Below are 16,917 nucleotides of genomic sequence, written 5' to 3' on the forward strand. Positions count from 1 at the left end.
CAGGTGTTGTGTTGTTGTGTGGGTTGGTCGTGTATAGTGGTACCTCTGTAAAGCGAGTGATGTCCCTCGCTCGTTTTAATATATTTGCTGTTTTTGACGATAATTGAAATACTGCTGTTGCATTGGCTGACTCTGACGACAGTTGAAATACTGATGTTGTACTGGCTGACTCTGACGAAACAGTTGAAATATTGCTGTTGTTTTGGCTGACTCTGACGATAATTGAAATACTGCTGTTGTATTGACTGACTCTGACGATAGTTAAAATACTGATGTTGTATTGGCTGACTCTGACGACACATCTGAAATACTGCTGTCGTATTGACTCACTCTGACGAAATAGTGGAAATGTTGCTGTTGTATTGGCTGACTCTGACGACACATCTGAAATACGGCTGTAGTATTGACTGACTCTGACGAAACAGTTGAAATGTTGCTGTTGTATTGGCTGACTCTGACGACACATCTGAAATACGGCTGTCGTATTGACTCACTCTGACGAAATAGTGGAAATGTTGCTGTTGTATTGGCTGACTCTGACGACACATCTGAAATACGGCTGTCGCATTGACTGACTCTGACGAAACAGCTGAAATGTTGCTGTTGTATTGGCTGACTGGCGACACAGTTAAAATACTGCTGTTGTACTCTTTATAACTTACCACCCATATTCCGTTAGTTGCCTCTTACACGACTAGCGTGGGTTGCTGAAGACAAATTCTAACCGTGATCTTCACAGGTACAGAGAGCATTTGGATGATTAGAAGTACCAAGTACATTTCGAGAGATTATTACCCGAATATATCAATATCGTAAATATCATATATTGTGAATACAAATGAATTACGACAGGCTTTGGCGGTTTACCACATCATAAACCCTGTCCATTATATGAAAATATTTTATATATTTTTAATGCATAGCATTTAAGAAAAACATAAATATATGTTAGTTACGTAAAACTCTTCTTCCAGAACATCCCTGAATTTGTAGATGTTTTTAATCAAAAGAAAGTCGTTAAACTAATGATCAACTGCTGAAAATTATAGACAAACTGTTATTTTTTTGTGTGGTATGAAATGCTACGAACACAGTTATGGGCCTTTGTGTCACGTGAACGTTGTCCAGTAAAACGCCATCGCCGTCAACCGTATTTGTGAAAGTTTGCTGGTGGCAAATGCGTAAAATGGATGGCAGGACGATGCAACACCTCTTATATTTTGACGGAAATGCAGACGTAACGTATGTGTCGTGATATTTAGTTTTCAAAATCTACATAATGGTTATTATGGAATCCGTCAGTTACGTTATCATCCAACGTCACCATATTTGAAGGATTTATTCACGGGAATTCGTTGCAAATTATGAATGAAATTTTCATTACACACGCATTCTCTCTGTTCGAAAATGTATGTTTCATACTACTGGTCTATGAATTGTACTTCTACACGTCACATAGGCATTAACGTTTCAATACCTGTATGTACATGTCCAAAATGTTCTTGATATGTATTCATAAAACTTATTAAAAGAAAATCTCATGGAGAAGAGGCCCCAATCCCATAACATCCATCAGGTACAGGCTCAGCAAAAACGACACCTCAGCAAAACGTCCCCGATTTCTCGAGCTAAAACGGCACCTCATTTGGTGAAGATGGCTACTAATTGTCAAATATATATAGAATATATCCAGAATATTCTTACTGAATTATTGTTCTGGTATTTGATACCGTAGATTGATGGAAGTCCAAGCCTTGCAAACAGTGGCAAGTTTTATAGATGCTGCAAACAAAAACTACTCAGAGATGCTCATACTTGGTGCCAACACACTACAAGAATTTCTGTTTGCAGGTAAAACTGAAATTGTACTACATGTATTTACCAGTGACAGAAATTGACACTTGTCCTAAAGTCCTTGCCAAACTACCAAAAATAAGGTATAATGACTCGCAGAAATTTGCTATTTTAAGAATGTTTAGTATCATTATAAGGACTAGTGAACTAAAAATGTTAGTTTCTATTGTTGTTTTCATATGTAATCTTAACTGACTTCATAGTGTTTGTGTGCATCCAGAGACTATATAGCATATTGGTCTCTTGTGCATTATAAATGTTCAAACTGTATCATGGTTAAAAGTCCTGAATGGAAAGGGGATGTTGGTGATTTAGAAAGAAGTTACTTTTGATGGCAAAACTAAACAAGATGTTGATGTAGCAGCCTCAAATTTCTTCTCTTTGTTTTCTTAGTTTTAGAATTTGTATGGCAGGAATTTTTTTTATTTTTTTTGAAATAAACTCTTTCTTTTCTCCATGTTTATGATGGTATGAAATATGAATAATATATCATAATGTTCAATGTTGTGTATAGATCCATTTTATGAAACAACCGGCCGCAACTCATCGTCAGGAATGGAACGTTTAATGGACATTATGATTAGAACTGCAAACTTTCACAAGCAGGCATGGTCTGAGGTGGATGGGCAAAGGCCGTTGCAGTAAGTATAGAAAACTTGATATATGACTGGGTTTTTTCTTCTCAACATTAATATGGCTAAATATTTCCTTGCGATCACTTTCTTTATTTTTCAACTACCATCTATGAAACTAGTACCCCTCTCCTAAATAAAAAACAACAACCCTTCTCTAAAACTCAAATGCAGGGTTCTACAAATGTTTATGAAAGATTGAGACTTTTGCTACTACTCAGAGTCTAATTAAATTCTGTTCGTTTGAGGAAGGTCAGCTAATGAAAGTCCATATTTTAACAGTAAAGTTTCTGAAACGGATGCCAAGAGACAAGATCATCATCATCATCATCATCATCATCATCATCATCATTATTATTATTATTATTATTATTATTATTATCAGTGTGGTGTATATTGATGTTGTATGTGTGTGTAAAGGAAGGAGGTAGATTCAGTATGGTTATTTGTATATTTTGTTTGTAGGAGGGAGGTTCTTCTCTATGAAGAGTTGAAGAGAAAGTCGGGTGAGTGCTGGAAGCAACACAGAAACCTGGAGATCACCTGTGAAACTGGCCAGAAGGTGACTATATATGTATCATGAACTTATTTCATTAAATAGTGTTTACTTATTTGTTTTCTCAAAACGTGGTTAAGAACAAAATTAGATCCTTCAATTATTTAAAAATTACAAATATAAGAGGGTCAGAAGGATGGTTACAAAATAGAAAAATATAGAGAGGATATTCCAGGTGTTGAGTGAAATATATTTTTTTTCTTCTCGTCACGGGGCAAGGAGACAAGGGGGAAATGAGATATTTTCACAAGTGGTGTAGACATGAGTGAAAATATCTCCTTTCCCCTGTCATGAGATGAGAGAAACATGATATATACTTTTTGTGTAGCTGTCAACTGGAAAATTAAAATATTTTAATACAAATGTTAAACCTTGAAACGTAAGTTATCCCTACCTAACACACAGGGACATATCACCGCCCCTTGTTTTTGCAACTTAAAAAGTTGTACAGTGTTTGTAAAATCTTTAAAAAAGACAAAAGTAACAAAACATATTTGATGTCGGTAAAAATGTATCATTACATTTGGATAAGATCAAAATTAACTTCAAATTCTTTTCTTTTTTCTTAAAAACTACGAGATTGTTGGAAGCAAAAGAATACATGCTGTTCAAGTAACAAAAAGGTGCTTTGCAAAACAAACAGTCTCGATTAGAGATGAGAGTTAAGGGAAACAGGCATTTTCAATAACATTATCACGGGAACAACCCGTGAAGATCCAGGTTAGAATTGATCCTCAGCAACCCGTGCTCGTTGTAAAAGGCGACTAACAGGATCAGGTGGTCAGGGTCAGTGATTTGGTTGATACATTTCATTGTGTGCTAATTTGCATGGATGGATGCTCATGATGACAATCACTGGATTGTCTGTTCCAGACTTGATTATTTAAAGACTGCCATCATATAGCTGGAATATTGCTGAGCGTGGCAATAAACAAATAAACAGAAAACATGGGGACAAAGTGACACACATCTTGGAGCACCCTTGAAGCTATGAATGGTATTTCTTGTTATGTTGAGGGTCTGGGACAGGCAGGGAAACAATTGGTGTTTTTGTTGTCAAAAGGGTGATTATCAGGCTTACTGCTAAAAAAAGCTTTTGACTTAAAGTTTCGGTCACTACTCTTGATTTTGAAGGTCAAGCCTATCAGATCAGTTAGATCTGTCATAGCGACTGATTTATGACACCCATTGCCTGAAGAACATTTAATTGCAAAGGCTCATTACCCTGGAGTCATGACATCTATATGCCTTGAAACACTTAATTGTTGTTATTTATAAGATGCTAATCCTATTTGTTAATCCCCATTTTTGTGTACATCGACCGTCTGCCATCCTGAACGAAATGTGCAAGTATGTCACTGATGATTTACTGTTTACATTTATATTTATTACTTAATGTCCGGTGACCTTGGCTATATAAGCCTTGGTCCAGAGAGATTGAAAAAGAGAAAAGAAAGGTCTTACCCTTAGCCTAGCTAGGGTTAGGCTGGGTGCTCCGGGGCACCTAGACAACAACCACTACCACTATGTGCTGACCTGGCACATAGTGTCTTTTGTATGTATATATCTACATTTATAAAGTAAAACTGTATATACCGCAAGCCATCGTCTCCAAGTTGTCACTTCCTACTGAGAACCATATGTCGGCCTCTTGCAAATACGAGTATGCGAATTATTCATTAATCAACGTCAGACCAACGCGTTGTTAGATCTTTCAGTTGTAGTCTGCCTCTGTGGTCAAGTGGAGAAAGCATCTGCCTGGAGAGGGTAAGATCGGCTCAGAGTCATATCTGTGTCTGAGTAGGGTATTAATGTTAAACTGCGGCATGGTATCTCAGTGGGCTAGCACTATAAAACCGGCATAAGTCCGACTAGTAGAAGCAGCCACACACGTGTGCATACACGTCGCTATCTAGGGTTCAGTAATCTTGAATCTGATGTTAAACTTCATTTTGACTCACTTTAGTCTATATCAGTAAGGATAGCAATTTAAATGTTTCACTATGTCCATGAGAAACTAGACTATGGCCATGTTCCACAAAGTGGTCTCAGTGTTGGGACAAGCTAAACTCTAAGGCTTATGATTGCTGTAGTGATAAGAGCACTTTGTGGAATGGGGGTCCTGATTGCTTAAATATATTTCTAATAATTTAAGTCCCGTGCACCAACTATTCTGAGGATGAAGATGTTCATGTGTTTATTTTAATGTACATCCTGAGTTTCATTTTGTTAAATTTATAGCTCTGAGCTCACTTAAACAAAGCTATTTGATCACTATGTCTAATGTTTACCTTAGACTATACCTAAGATCTAAGATACTTTGTGCAGGTAAAACTTTCTGTTTACAGGCTTATCTGACAGTTCTCCAGAAATGGCTGGATCTGCATGACAAGTCCAAGAAATACAAATATATGGACTTTAGTGAGAAACTTGCAACCATCACTGGGAGAGTTGATGTTGCTTTGACCAAATATCAGTCTCTCTATACCAAAGAGGCCAAACACAGGGAGGTTCTGGCACAGGTGAGTGCGGACAATGATAATAATATTGTTTTATACTGAGTGGACCGCCTCCGTGGTCTAGTGGTAGAGTGTCCGCCCGGAGAGCGGAAGGTCCGGAGTTCGATCCCCGGCCGCGTCATACCAAAAGACGTTAAAAGATGGTACTTGTTGTTACCCTGTCTGGCGCTCGGCATTAAGGGGCTAAAACAAGGACTGGTCGGCTCGGAGTCAGTATACTGTGTCTGAGTAGGGTATTCATGTTAAACTGCGGCATGGTATCTCAGTGGGCTAGCACAATAAATCGGCATCAGTCCGGACTAGTACAAGCAGCCACACACACACACACGTGCATGCACGTTGCTATATAAGTGCAATAATCTTGGATGCGACGTTAAACCCAATTTCACCTCACCATATATTGAGTGTGTACCACTCCCAGACTAATTCTGCGATTCCCTGAACTGGAAAGATTACAGAAAATGTAACTTGCTGCAGATTATAGAACAATCATGGAATTTGCCATTTTTTAAACAATCAATATACTGTTGGGTGAGAAATTGGTCTCAACTGATTACCCAAGGAAGTGTTTGAAAATGTTAAAAATTAGTAACAGGATAATGTCCTTTTTATCCATATATATGAAAGTTTGATGATAAGTGTGATATCTAATTTGGGCTAATCATGTTGAGTGAGTGAGTTGCCACTTTGAACAGTTTTCAAGTTATATTATGGTGTGTCAGCTTAATGTTGGAGAAATGCCTGAAGTGATACAGGTCTCAGACGTTTACCACTTTGGTGAAACCCACGAGCACGGGTATGTTGCTGACAAACCTAGAAACACCATCAGGGTGAACCAAGATTCGACCCCAAGATTATAGTATTCTGGCATGCGCAAGGGGCACAACTCTGCACAATGAATTGCGGAGTCTTAGATGACTGGACCAACAGTGCCCCCTACAAGGAGTGTTCACTGATGTAGGCAATGGAAGAGAATAAATGTATTTTTGTAGCTTTAAGTAGTATGTGAAGTAAGGAGTGAAAGTCTTAATTTTTCATCCCCCAGGACACAGAGGAATTGAAATCTGACTTCATGAAACAGGAGACGGAAAAATTGAAGTTAATGTTTGACATTCTCAGTGATCTGTTGACAAAGATGGAAAAGGTTGCACCTCAGGGACTTGAGTAAGTTTTCAACTAGTTGGCGTTTCTGTGTCAGACCCTGAAAAACACAATCCTTTCAAGTAGGTGGAGTTTCTGTGTCAGACCCTGAAAAACACAATCCTTTCAAGTAGTTGGAGTTTCTGTGTCAGACCCTGAAAAACACAATCCTTTCAAGTAGTTGGAGTTTCTGTGTCAGACCCTGAAAAACACAATCCTTTCAAGAAGTTGGAGTTTCTGTGTCAGACCCTGAAAAACACAATCCTTTCAAGTAGTTGGAGTTTCTGTGTCAGACCCTGAAAAACACAATCCTTTCAAGTAGTTGGAGTTTCTGTGTCCGACCCTGAAAAACACAATCCTTTCAAGTAGTTGGAGTTTCTGTGTCAGACCCTGAAAAACACAATCCTTTCAAGTAGTTGGAGTTTCTGTGTCAGACCCTGAAAAACACAATCCTTTCAAGTAGTTGGAGTTTCTGTGTCAGACCCTGAAAAACACAATCCTTTCAAGTAGTTGGAGTTTCTGTGTCCGACCCTGAAAAACACAATCCTTTCAAGTAGTTGGAGTTTCTGTGTCAGACCCTGAAAAACACAATCCTTTCAAGTAGTTGGAGTTTCTGTGTCAGACCCTGAAAAACACAATCCTTTCAAGTAGTTGGAGTTTCTGTGTCCGACCCTGAAAAACACAATCCTTTCAAGTAGGTGGAGTTTCTGTGTCAGACCCTGAAAAACACAATCCTTTCAAGTAGGTGGAGTTTCTGTGTCAGACCCTGAAAACCACAATCCTTTCAAGTAGTTGGAGTTTCTGTGTCAGACCCTGAAAAACACAATCCTTTCAAGTAGTTGGAGTTTCTGTGTCAGACCCTGAAAAACACAATCCTTTCAAGTAGGTGGAGTTTCTGTGTCAGACCCTGAAAAAAACAATCCTTTCAAGTAGGTGGAGTTTCTGTGTCAGACCCTGAAAAACACAATCCTTTCAAGTAGTTGGAGTTTCTGTGTCAGACCCTGAAAAACACAATCCTTTCAAGTAGTTGGAGTTTCTGTGTCAGACCCTGAAAAACACAATCCTTTCAAGTAGTTGGAGTTTCTGTGTCAGACCCTGAAAAACACAATCCTTTCAAGTACAGTTGGAGTTTCTGTGTCAGACCCTGAAAAACACAATCCTTTCAAGTAGTTGGAGTTTCTGTGTCAGACCCTGAAAAACACAATCCTTTCAAGTAGTTGGAGTTTCTGTGTCCGACCCTGAAAAACACAATCCTTTCAAGTAGTTGGAGTTTCTGTGTCAGACCCTGAAAAACACAATCCTTTCAAGTAGTTGGAGTTTCTGTGTCAGACCCTGAAAAACACAATCCTTTCAAGTAGTTGGAGTTTCTGTGTCAGACCCTGAAAAACACAATCCTTTCAAGTAGTTGGAGTTTCTGTGTCCGACCCTGAAAAACACAATCCTTTCAAGTAGTTGGAGTTTCTGTGTCAGACCCTGAAAAACACAATCCTTTCAAGTAGTTGGAGTTTCTGTGTCAGACCCTGAAAAACACAATCCTTTCAAGTAGTTGGAGTTTCTGTGTCAGACCCTGAAAAACACAATCCTTTCAAGAAGTTGGAGTTTCTGTGTCAGACCCTGAAAAACAATCCCTGATACAAAATAGCAAAGACTGCACCCAGGGAGGTGCAATCCTCTTTCTGCATAAAAAATAATCATATGATGAACACAGATCCTGAATTTGTTTCCACTTTTATACACACATTCACACCATACTTTCATTAATTCTGCACTGCTTAACAATGGTCCATATACATTTAGAATAACAAACAAAACTGAAGTAGGAATATGGCATACAGTGCAAGGTATTCAAGGGACACAACTTTTGTCTCAAACAATATATGATGCCCAATTTGTATCAATGTTGTATGGTTCACGTTTTTAAAAATATACCTGTTTTTCAATGATATATTTTTGCTTTAGCTCTTGCTTAAAATGTTGCATAAAAAAGGTTGTTTTTTCAAACTCAGTTTGCACTTATAAACTCACCACCACAAAAAATTTATTTGTTTCCTTTCAGATCGCTGAACTTTATTTTCCAAATTCCATCGTTTCATGTGTTTTCATTTTGTGCCAATATACATATGTTTAGATTTAATGCATTAATAATAATATTCTTTTTAAGTTTGTCTTTTGACATGTCTGTCATGATGATTCTGAATCAGTGCCATTGCTGACATCATTGGACATGAGCTTTGACATGTAGCATCCCCCTACCCCTCCGTTAACCCCCACACACTGAGCTACAAAAATGTGTGTTTATGTTTTGGATCCCCAACTCTGAGAAACACTCTTACATGGGTTGTAATAGTTATTCAGGTAAACAGACGACTGGAATATGCTGGGTTTCAGTGACCTGCTGTTCCTGAATTTTGGGCCAGAGGAACCAGACATTGACATGATGGCGACTGAAGGATGGAAGGCTCATCTGCAAAAGTACATGTTCCAAAAATACAGGGTCAGTGTTGTTCAGTATGATCATACCTCCTTTCTCATTCCTGTAAATCAGTTGAATCTGTTAAATAAAGACACTACTGGTTTGTTGGTAACTTGTTGTTCCCATCACATATTGAAAAGCAAACACAATACATATTCTCATTCAGGGCACCTGTCACATACAGGGCACCTGTCACATAGAGTGCACCTGTCACATACATGGCACCTGTCACATACAGGGCACCTGTCACATACATGGCACCTGTCACATCCATGGCACCTGTCACATAGAGTGCACCTGTCACATACAGGGCACCTGTCACATAGAGTGCACCTGTCACATACATGGCACCTGTCACATACAGGGCACCTGTCACATAGAGTGCACCTGTCACATACATGGCACCTATCACATACATGGCACCTGTCACATACATGGCACCTATCACATACAGGGCACCTGTCACATACAGGGCACCTGTCACATACAGGGCACCTATCACATACAGGGCACCTATCACATACAGGGCACCTGTCACATACAGGGCACCTATCACATACATGGCACCTATCACATACATGGCACCTGTCACATAGAGTGCACCTGTCACATAGAGTGCACCTGTCACATACATGGCACCTGTCACATACAGGGCACCTGTCACATAGAGTGCACCTGTCACATAGAGTGCACCTGTCACATACATGGCATCTGTCACATACAGGGCACCTGTCACATAGAGTGCACCTGTCACATACATGGCACCTGTCACATACAGGGCACCTGTCACATAGAGTGCACCTGTGGCACATACATGGCACCTGTCACATACAGGGCACCTGTCACATACATGGCACCTGTCACATACATGGCACCTGTCACATACAGGGCACCTGTCACATAGAGTGCACCTGTCACATAGAGTGCACCTGTCACATACATGGCACCTGTGGCACATACATGGCACCTGTCACATACAGGGCACCTATCACATACAGGGCACCTGTCACATAGAGTGCACCTGTGGCACATACATGGCACCTGTCACATACATGGCACCTGTCACATACATGGCACCTGTCACATACATGGCACCTGTCACATACATGGCACCTATCACATAGAGTGCACCTGTCACATCCATGTCACCTGTCACATCCATGGCACCTGTCACATACAGGGCACCTGTCACATAGAGTGCACCTGTCACATACATGGCATCTGTCACATACAGGGCACCTGTCACATAGAGTGCACCTGTCACATACATGGCACCTGTCACATAGAGTGCACCTGTGGCACATACATGGCACCTGTCACATACAGGGCACCTGTCACATACATGGCACCTGTCACATACATGGCACCTGTCACATACATGGCACCTGTCACATAGAGTGCACCTGTGGCACATACATGGCACCTGTCACATACATGGCACCTGTCACATACAGGGCACCTGTCACATAGAGTGCACCTGTCACATAGAGTGCACCTGTCACATACATGGCACCTGTGGCACATACATGGCACCTGTCACATACAGGGCACCTATCACATACAGGGCACCTGTCACATAGAGTGCACCTGTGGCACATACATGGCACCTGTCACATACATGGCACCTGTCACATACATGGCACCTGTCACATACATGGCACCTGTCACATACATGGCACCTATCACATAGAGTGCACCTGTCACATCCATGGCACCTGTCAAATACATGGCACCTGTCACATACATGGCACCTGTCACATACAGGACACCTGTCACATAGAGTGCACCTGTCACATAGAGTGCACCTGTCACATACATGGCACCTGTCACATACAGGGCACCTGTCACATAGAGTGCACCTGTCACATACATGGCACCTGTCACATACAGGGCACCTGTCACATAGAGTGCACCTGTGGCACATACATGGCACCTGTCACATACAGGGCACCTGTCACATACAGGGCACCTTTCACATACAGGGCACCTTTCACATACATGGCACCTGTCACATGTCACATACATGGCACCTGTCACATACATGGCACCTGTCACATGTCACATACATGGCACCTGTCACATACAGGGCACCTGGGCACCTGTCTCTAATCTAGTAATTTTGAATAAATTTCCAGATTTGGTATATTTTCTTGTTGGGTGGAAAATATCAATTTTTCTCTAAATATGTTGGTGTGATGATGTGATTAAACAAAAAGAAACAGAGCATTTCCCAAAATTCTTCAGCTGTTGGTACCTTGCATACAAGATAGCAATGACCTTGCAAAACACCTCCATGTTATCTATAGACATACATGTAAATATAAATTGTGTGTACTCAGGATAAGAGTCTGCAACTATAGCCACTAGTCAGAAGTTTGATTCTTGTAAAGTCCTTGTGGTCTTTTAAGCTTAGTTTATGACACCCCAAGGAGTAAAATCTACTGAAAAATATCTAGAGGAGAATTTAGGGCCAGTAGAATGAAAAATATAATAAAGCGGAATAATAGTTCTATATAAGTCAGTCTGTTTTTATGTCACCAAAAACTTATTCATTTTCATGTCGCAGACATATCTGTTGAATACTGATTTCTTTTCGAATCATCTGTTGTTCTAAGATTTTGTTACTTGCTATTTTTTATTATCTTATGGAGTGCATGTTTTCTAAAATATAGTTTGAAGGTGTAAGTCAAGTGTGGCAGCAACACATATGATTTAAACCCCTAAAACAGCTAATATAACAGTGTTCCTGTACCTTCATGTTCCTCTGGCAAAATTAGCGTTCCTTCTCCTGCAGGGACCCGAAGGAACAGATCCACGGAGTCCTCAGCCTATCCTGAAGGAGGGAGATTATAAGAAAACTATGCTGTGTCCTACAAATATCTTCTGTGTTGTATCTGATGCAGAGGAATCGGACAAAGATTGTATTGAGGCTCAACCTGGTGCTGCAAAGTCCCTGTCAAACTCTAAAATGACATCCAAGACTAAGGTTGCTGAGAACAAACCTCGCAGTTCCAAATATATGGTGCCAAAACGCGCTGCTCGCACCACACCTGTCACCTCAAGTGAAAATCTTATGTCTCAGACAGTTATCAAGGAACCAACTGGTCCTAACTTAAAACAAATGAACTGTGATGATACGCTCTCGTATTCTGATGAATCTTCAAAGAAATGTGGAAAAGCTGAGGATAAAGATTCAAAGAGAATGAGGAAGAATATCTTTAAAGATGCTCCACCTAGGGAAAAGAGGGGTGTTGTGAACAAATCAAATCAAGGTGAAAGCAGCACTAAAGAAGACAGTGCCTTAACATCATCTAAAGTAAATCGTTCTGAGACTAGCACTCATGATGTTATGCAGGTGTTCTTAGAATCCTGCAAATATTATACACCTGTTATAGATAAAGGCAAGACTGACAATGGTGACATCACAACCAATGATTTGGAATCTGCTTCAGGATCAAAGGGTCAGAGTCGTATTCCAGTAAGCATGTCTCGAAAACAGCAAGCTGCAGACCACAAAGAAGATCACCGTGTTCAAAGTGACAATAATTCAGCAAACAAACAAAACTTGACATTAATTAAAAATGTCATAGATCAAAAGAAAGACAGATCTTCTCAAGGAAAAGCCAGAGATTGCTCAAGCACCAAGGGACAACAAATGGATTCCAAGGTGAAAGACAGTGCAACATCTGCCTCCAAGGCTGGAGATAACCCTGGCTCCAAACAAAAGAAAAATGGTTTCTTCTCCAAAATCCCCCAGAGGAGTGACCAATCTTTGAAAGGACAAGAAAGAAAGGACTCCAGTAAACAAGGATCTAAAATGAAGCTGACAGGTAAAGACAGCAGTGAATGTCTAGAAAAGGAGAAATTAAAAGTTCGATATGCAGGTAAAATATATAGGAGGATGAATGTTGTTCAACATCACAGTCAGCAATAATCTAGCTTAGTAAAAGCAGCCAGTTAATAGTCTGGACTGCTCCTGTGGCCTAGTGGTAGAGTGTCTGCCCGGAGAACAGATGGTCTGGGGTTTGATCCCCAGCTGCGTCATGCCAAAAGATGTTAAAAGATATTACCTTGCCTGGCGCTCGGCATTAAGGGGCTAAAACAAGGTCTGATTGGATTATTCATGTTAATCTGCGGCATGGTATCTCAGTATGCTAGCATTATAAACTCGGCATTAATCCGGACTAGTACAAGCAGCCACGCACACGTGAATGCAAGTTGCTATATAAGTACAATAATCTTGGACGTGACGTTAAGCCCTGTTTCATCTCCCCTAATAATAGTCTACACTTGGCAGTGATGAATGGATCACCATGCCACTGTAGCTGTCATAAACATTGTATGTTGTACCAACAGCAGTCGGTATTTGATTAATAAAATTATTGTTGATTGTAGAGGATTCTGTTGAGGAAATAAAGCTGAGCAGATCTTTTATAATTGGCAATAAGAAAAAACATTCACAAAACAGTGACAAGGCTTCAAGCAAAGATGACATGGACACAGGTATGACACAAATTTTCTTTCTGGAAATAATAATAATCCCGAATTCTACCCTGAATTTGAAAATTTCTTGATTCTGATTGGTCAATCAGAGGTATCAAATCACAATAACCACCTCTGATTAAAAGAGCTGTTTGATGGTTGCATCACCACAGAAGCTTATATTCATGGAAAAGTACTTTTTTCTAATCATTGTTGGTAGGTACTTTTAAATGATATGTACAGTCACAGGTTTCAAAATACAGAGTAGCATTTACTACAATATTCAAAGTATGTGTGACATTAAACGGACACAAAACATGATAGAAATTGAATGTATTTCCATTTGTGGATTTGGTGATTTTCTGTAGTCGACTGCTCTCAAAGTGTTTGCGTTTAGTTTTGTCATGATAGAATGGCAATTGCACTCAGTTCCATATTAAAATGAGAGGAATCTTATCGAGTTATTCCCATGATTATTATTACCCCGGTCAATCGATCCATGTCAACTCGATTTCATACTCAGCTCCCTAGGGAGTACGTATATCCCAAGCTGCATGTGACGCTCTAGAAGGTTAACAGTCACATTACCATCTCATCCTACTGGGTACCCACTCACTGCTGGGTGAATAGAAGCATATGTTGACAAAGTCACTTGCCCACGGAGACACATGTGCTACATGTGCTTCAGTGTAGGGCAGTACCGACGCCCCAGAAACTCTCAGGATTCAAACGGTCACCCATCTTCCCGAGGCAAGAGAGCTAACTGACTATAAAAGTCCAGTTTCCACCCTTGCCGGACTAGGCTGGTATTATGGAGTTACATTTTGGCTGGACTAACGAGTCCATGCATAGTCCAATCAAAATCGTGCACCGAAATCGAAATCCGGTTCGTTAACTGTCGTTCAGATTTCGGTTGATTGCACGATTTGCAAAGAATGTGCACTGCCAACTCGTTGTTAGCAGATATTTCCCAAATCTTTTCATGTTTTTAATCAAGGTGCTCATGTGAATTGTTGCATTTCGCTATGTAAAACCCGTTTTATCACAATATAAGTCTTGATTATCGATCAGATTGTCCTGACCTGGCGCCACCATTTTGTGTGAAGCAAACTCAAGTGATACTAGAGGTGAAATCTGATTGGTCCATAGGAGAGGCTTAGAAGGGACATAACTGGTATTAGCCACTGGTGGCGCTACGATCGAGCCTAGGAATTCCATCCTAGTTTGGCAAGGGTGGAAACTAGACTTTTAAAGTCAGTTAACTCTCTTGCCTCAGGAAGATGAAGGTCACCCATCCAATTACTTGCCTTAACTTCGCCTGATTTGTGACCTATCCGGTGTACACAGGACCACGTACCACCACTGATGTATTGATTCCATTGTGATTGATGATTTGTTGTAACATAAAACAGATACAATTATAGAACCAGCTCCACCACTGGAGTCCAGCCGGTAATTGAGTGTGACATGTCAAACCTGTGATTGATGGTGATGTGTCTAACCGTCTGTTCATCAGGTGATGCTCCCAGCACCAGTCAGGATGTGACACTGATGAGTGATGTGACTGTTGTTGTTTTGAAGGACAGGCAGAAACTGAACCCTGAGGAAATCTCCATCAGAGCTGGTAGGTTCATCTTCTTGTTTAGTACATAAACTGTAACCAAAATAGGAACTATATCTTCGTATATAGTTAAAATATATCACCTTTACCCTATTAGTTTTAATGCAGCGTTAGAAATTGGCACTTGTCCTGTAGTCCTTGTCAAACTGCCCAATAGTTAAGGTATCATAAGGACTAGTAGAAATTTGCCCTTTTTAAAGGTTTTGCTATATGTTATCATCATAAGGACAAGTGGTCTAAAACTGTTAGTTTCTAAAGGCTGTAATGTTTAGTTGTTTGTGTGCAAAAAAGAAATTATGAAACTATGGCATTGCTCCACTGCGTAAATACTCAGTGTAGCCTTTTCAGCTTGCATACCTATATTCCTTACAGATCTTTACTGAACACATGCAGGTGTCACCTACACAAGAAGTGCAGTGAATAATGTACAATCACATTTCATATTGCTAATTGTAACTTTGACATGTACTTCGTTGTTGTGAGCCTTTCCAGCATCCGACACACTTGGGGATGCACATGATTAGACTCAAATTAGAAATCACCTGAAACAGCATTTAAAGCAGAATTTTTGTTTAAAAACTATGTCTGTCATTGGTTTAAAAATACTTCGTTGACTGGGCCCAAGGGAGTAAAACTATACTATAAATTAGAAATCACCTGAAACAGCATTTAAAGCAGAATTATTTTAAAAAAAACTATGTCTGTCATTGGTTTAAAAATACTCCATGGCCCAAGGGAGTAAATCTCTATACTGATTCTAATCTAATCTCTGTATCATTATCTGATCCAGGGATGAAGATCAAACAGAAGCGTGGAACAGATAAGGATGGCATGGCTTATGGCTACAAGAAGACAAGATATGGACTGAATAAGTATGGTCTCTACCCTGCTGACCATGTCTCCCTGTACAGCATGGGCTGATGTCCATGAAGACACTCACCAGAACTGACACAGTATCCACACCACTGACGTCTCCTTGTACTGCATGGGCTGATGTCCATGAAGACACTCACCAGAACTGGCACAGTATCCACACCACTGACGTCTCCTTGTACTGCATGGGCTGATGTCCATGAAGACACTCACCAGAACTGGCACAGTATCCACACTTCTGACTTCTCCTTGTACAGCATGGGCTGATGTCCATGAAGACACTCACCAGAACTGGCACAGTATCCACACCACTGACGTCTCCTTGTACTGCATGGGCTGATGTCCATGAAGACACTCACCAGAACTGGCACAGTATCCACACCACTGACGTCTCCTTGTACAGCATGGGCTGATGTCCATGAAGACACTCACCAGAACTGACACAGTATCCACACCACTGACGTCTCCTTGTACAGCATGGGCTGATGTCCATGAAGACACTCACCAGAACTGACACAGTATCCACACCACAGACAGAACCATAGTTACTTATTTTAATCATACAAAGTGAAAAATCAAATAATGAACCTGTAGAACATGATACTGGTTGTCCATTTGTGTTTACCTTTTACACATGGTATGTGTGCACAGCATTTCTATAACCATCACAATTGCAAGGATGTTTTTAAATGTTTCTGTTTCTAACCCAACTTTCCAAATGTTTCTTGTAAACTGGTACTGTTCAGTTGAAGATATGTGAAGTTGTA

The 16,917-nt window shown here is 40.2% G+C and overlaps 1 protein-coding gene across 1 annotated transcript; it reads left to right on the forward strand.

Moving 5' to 3' along the window:
• Positions 1-1,177: 1,177 nt before the first annotated feature.
• LOC139443630 (calponin homology domain-containing protein DDB_G0272472-like) lies at positions 1,178-16,198 on the forward strand. Its single transcript, XM_071224585.1, has 11 exons — positions 1,178-1,242; positions 1,736-1,851; positions 2,369-2,495; positions 2,952-3,048; positions 5,391-5,564; positions 6,607-6,725; positions 9,090-9,195; positions 11,969-13,058; positions 13,570-13,677; positions 15,173-15,280; positions 16,068-16,198. Exons 1-11 carry the CDS (start codon positions 1,178-1,180, stop codon positions 16,196-16,198), a joined length of 2,241 nt encoding a protein of 746 aa, XP_071080686.1.
• The last annotated feature ends 719 nt before the right edge of the window (positions 16,199-16,917 follow it).

This window comes from Haliotis cracherodii, unplaced genomic scaffold (assembly GCF_022045235.1).
Source record: "Haliotis cracherodii isolate W230 unplaced genomic scaffold, xgHalCrac1.p SCAF_5, whole genome shotgun sequence".
Classification (NCBI taxonomy): Eukaryota; Metazoa; Mollusca; class Gastropoda; order Lepetellida; family Haliotidae; genus Haliotis; species Haliotis cracherodii.